This window comes from Gymnoscopelus braueri (assembly GCF_963280865.1).
Source record: "Gymnoscopelus braueri genome assembly, chromosome: 13".
NCBI lineage: Eukaryota > Metazoa > Chordata > Actinopteri > Myctophiformes > Myctophidae > Gymnoscopelus > Gymnoscopelus braueri.
In genome coordinates, this window is record NC_137615.1 from 39,018,430 (window position 1) to 39,022,444 (window position 4,015).

The following is a 4,015-nucleotide window of genomic DNA, read 5'->3' on the forward strand; positions in this document are numbered from 1 at the left end:
CCCTTAACCCATTAAGACGCATCTGTGTAACCACTTTAACCATTATTGGCTATTCAAGATTAGCAAATAGCAAGCTCATAGCGCGGCACCGAGTGCCACGCTATGAGCTTGTAGATCTGCTATTTTTGAAAAATCTTTAAAATGTGTGCAAATCTTTGAATATATAATTTTCAAAGCAAACATTTGTAACTCAAATCTTTGCTTCTGAGGGGTCCCTGGAACAACATATTTTGAGATCGGTCCGCGGCCAAATACATACAATTTGGGGGGTCCTTGACATGAAAAAGTTTGAGAACCATTGATTATAGCAGCATACGTTTTTTCAAAAAACATAGAAGACATTTGTAGAATCCCCAGAAGCAAAGATTTGAGTTAAAAATGTTCGCTTTAAAAGATATATATATTCAAAGATTTGCAAAAAAAATTACGAAATTACAGATCTACAAGCGCTATAAGCTTGTATATCTGCTATTTTTGAATAGCCAAAGAAATCTAAAAATGACAGATTCTTTCCCGGTCTAAATGGGTTAATGCACCACACAGTGAAGAGAGAGTTAAGCTTACATGGTTTATTTTAAACTACTCGAAGAAAAACATCAAGCTTTCTGTACATGTTTTCCATGTCAGGAGTACTACGGTTCTACAAGGGAGACTTTATGGACCACTATTACAGACATGTTAAATGTAGCAATAATAGCATATTCATATGTTTTTGTAGCTTGGAAACTACGCCTTACCAGGCTATAGTTTCTGTACGTAGATGTGGTCTATGTCTCCCCCCGCACGCGCGCACGCGCACGCACGCACGCACGCACGCACGCACACACACGCACACGCACACACACCTTTGATGGGAATTTCACACATTTCTTGGTACTAAACATGATCAACACCCTACAACATCCTCTCAACATCCGCTCCTCTCGTGCCCTCCTCTACACAACCACAGACAGGGCTGGACACAAATAAGTATATAACAGTACTGCAATACCGTATGATCATTTATCTAGAAGGAAAGAGGTCTGTGGCGCTCGAATTTTAAAGCCTTTCATCTCCCTTTTCCTTGTTTTCATTTTCGTGGGTTTTTATTGCAGTGCATCTGAAACCTTCTCATCGGCATCATGAATATGAGTTCTGTGTCTAAAGCCATCGTGGCCATCACCAAGAATCAGAAGGTCTCTTACACGTGCATGGTACTTCTGACCATCGGCAGTGAGGCAGTCTTTTCTTGGGTCTCCTTTCAGTGCCCCTGCAACTACCAACTGAATTTTGACTATGGGATGATGTTCTTGCTCGGCCCGGCTGCAGTGCTTCTGGTTCTTGGGCTGGTCTTCAACATCACAATGTGGAGGCTCTTCACTGGGTATTGTACCGATAAATGTGGAGAAAAGAAAGGAGAAAAGAAAGAAAAAGAAAAAGAAGAAGAGAAAGAGGGCTGTCAATGTTGCTGTCAATGTTGCAACAGTCAATGCCTCTGGTTGTTCCTGCGTATCGTCTGCCGTGCCTGTATAGGCCCTCTAATGTGGCTGTCCGTGGCCCTGCTGAACGGCTCCTTTTATGAGTGTGCTAAAAGTGGTCGTGAGGGGGACAATCTGTTCTATAGGAAGGGGGCCAATCTGGTGTATAAGAACAAGACAAATGAGGAACTGGCCCGCGCGCCCTGCAAAATCCTATCCAAAATACCCGAGGATGAACGCCTAGAGCTGCTGCAAATTCTAAAGGCAGAGTCACAGGTAAGCATTGCTCTATTGTGTGTGTGTGTGTGTGTGTGTGTGTGTGTGTGTGTGTGTGTGTGTGTGTGTGTGTGTGTGTGTGTGTGTGTGTGTGTGTGTGTGTGTGTAATGAAATGTGGACTTGTTACAAGAGAAGCACAAAGACAACTTGTGCTCGACTGATATCAATATTTGAGTATGTTTATCCGCATATAATTTCTGTTATTCTTATATTTTGTTTTATTTAAGCTTCAGTGCTTTATGTGAGTGCATGTTCTTAATTTTCTATGCATAGATCATTGGCACGATTATCATCATTGCAGTTGCCATCCTTGTTTTCCTGGCCACTTCCATCGTAAACTGCTGCTGCTATCGGGTGAGCTATATGCAGCGCACATTCTGGAAACGCTATAAGCAGATTGAGGTGAAAACATTTGAAACCTTGACTGACGAGTATGCCACCAAATTGGCCAAGAAAAACGTTGAGAGTTTCCTTAAACAGGGGAAGGACTCTGAACTATTCTCATTCCCATTACATGAGGAATGGAAGAAAATCTCAGGTTCTAGCCAGGAACTCTCCAAAACCGGACCAATATATTATAGCAAGCTACACAAGTACATTGACGGGGGCTTGCTCCCCGTCACAGCCCCCGTCTCACCGCAGTAGACTGGGACGGGGAGCGGTGAGCCGGAGACTGGGGCGGGGAGCGGTGAGTGAGCGGTGAGCCGAAGGATGGGACGGTGAGCGGTGAGCCGAAGGATGGGACGGTGAGCGGTGAGCCGAAGGATGGGACGGTGAGCGGTGAGCCGAAGGATGGGACGGTGAACAGTGAGACGGAGGCCCTTCTTCCGAGCTCTAGCTAGACTCACTCTTCCAACCAGCAACACCAAACACACACAGAGGCAGTGGTGGAAAAAGTACTCAATTGCTTTACTTAAAGGACAACTTTGTTTTTTTTACAACCAAGGTTTATGTTTTAGCTTGTAATTAAAGTAAATAAAAGATTACTTTATTTGTTTATTTAGACAGGACAGAGCATATTAATGAACGTCACATGAACGTAAATACACCGGATTTAGCAAAGATGCTAATTTTCATCCGCAGTCCTCACAGAAAACATAAAAACATAAAAACAATAACATCAGAAAACAGACAAACGGTGAAATACAATTACATTACATCACATAGCCTAAAAAAAATAAAAAATATGAGTGTTAAAACATTTTCATTTATTGCTTTCTATTGTTTTAGCAATTTTCGCAATCTTTTTTACAGTGGGCGGGGGCATTCGGGCAGGTGGCTAAATATGTATTTTTTTACACAATAACCCGGCGATTTCTTTATTATTATTTACAGTAGCTCTTCTAGCCCCCAATAACTCACATCTGGCCATCAAAGAACACAGGACCTTTTTTATTGTGTAAAAAAATACATATTTAGCCACCGGACAGAATGCCCCCGCCCGCTGTAAAAAAGATCGTGAAAATTGCAAAAACTATAGAAAGCAGTAAATGAAACAATGTAACACTAATCTTTAATTACTTTAATTACAAGCTAAAACATGAACCTTGGTTGTAAAAAACTAAAGTTGTCCTTTAAGTAAAAGTATCAATACTGTAATGTAGAAATACTCTGTTACAAGTAAAAGTCCGGTATTCAAAATTTACTTGAGTAAAAGTACAAAAGTATTGGCATCACAATGTACTTAAAGTACCAAAAGTAAAAGTACTCTTTATGCAGAATGTCCCTTTTCAAGTTTTCAAATGTATTAAAAATCTTTTGAAAATAGCAGATCAACAAGCTCACAATGCGTCGCATCGCAAGCATTGTGAGCTTGTAGATCGGCTATTTTCAAATGGCCGAAATGTATACAGAGCTGAAGTGGTTAATGTAGGTTTTGTAATAATAATCCAAATCTACAAAGTAACTAGTAACTAAAGGTTTTCAAATAAATGTAGTGTAGTAAAAGTACAATATTTGGATCCGAGATGTAGTGGAGTAGAAGTAAAAGTAATGGAAATTGGAAATACTCAAGTAAAGTACAAATACCTCAAAATTGTACTTAAGTACAGTACTTAAGAAAATGTACTTAGTTACTTTCCACCACTCTGAGGTTCCTGAGAGTGGCATGGACACAGAGATGAATAGTAATACTGTCACGGATTAAAGCAAAAAATACAAAATAAAACTCTCCGGACCGAAAATGTTTGTCAATCTCAAATTACCCTTTTTCCTAAACTATTGGCACAATATGTATATGTTTCAGTATTATCATTCTAAACGTAATGTTTCTGTTTTTCTA

At 40.1% G+C, this 4,015-nt stretch overlaps 1 protein-coding gene across 1 annotated transcript; it reads left to right on the forward strand.

The window, feature by feature from the left end:
* The first annotated feature begins 1,155 nt into the window (after positions 1–1,155).
* On the forward strand, positions 1,156–3,461 carry LOC308098952 (calcium homeostasis modulator protein 5-like). Its single transcript, XM_080447424.1, has 2 exons — positions 1,156–1,733; positions 2,008–3,461. Exons 1-2 carry the CDS (start codon positions 1,191–1,193, stop codon positions 2,377–2,379), a joined length of 915 nt encoding a protein of 304 aa, XP_080303550.1. The 5' UTR covers positions 1,156–1,190; the 3' UTR covers positions 2,380–3,461.
* The last annotated feature ends 554 nt before the right edge of the window (positions 3,462–4,015 follow it).

Coding starts and splice junctions, on each gene's coding strand:
- LOC308098952 (XM_080447424.1), top strand. CDS start 1,191: ATGGTACTTCTGACCATCGGCAGTGAGGCAGTCTTTTCTTGGGTCTCC. Junction 1,734..2,007: donor TTCTAAAGGCAGAGTCACAG/GTAAGCATTGCT, acceptor TTCTATGCATAG/ATCATTGGCACGATTATCAT.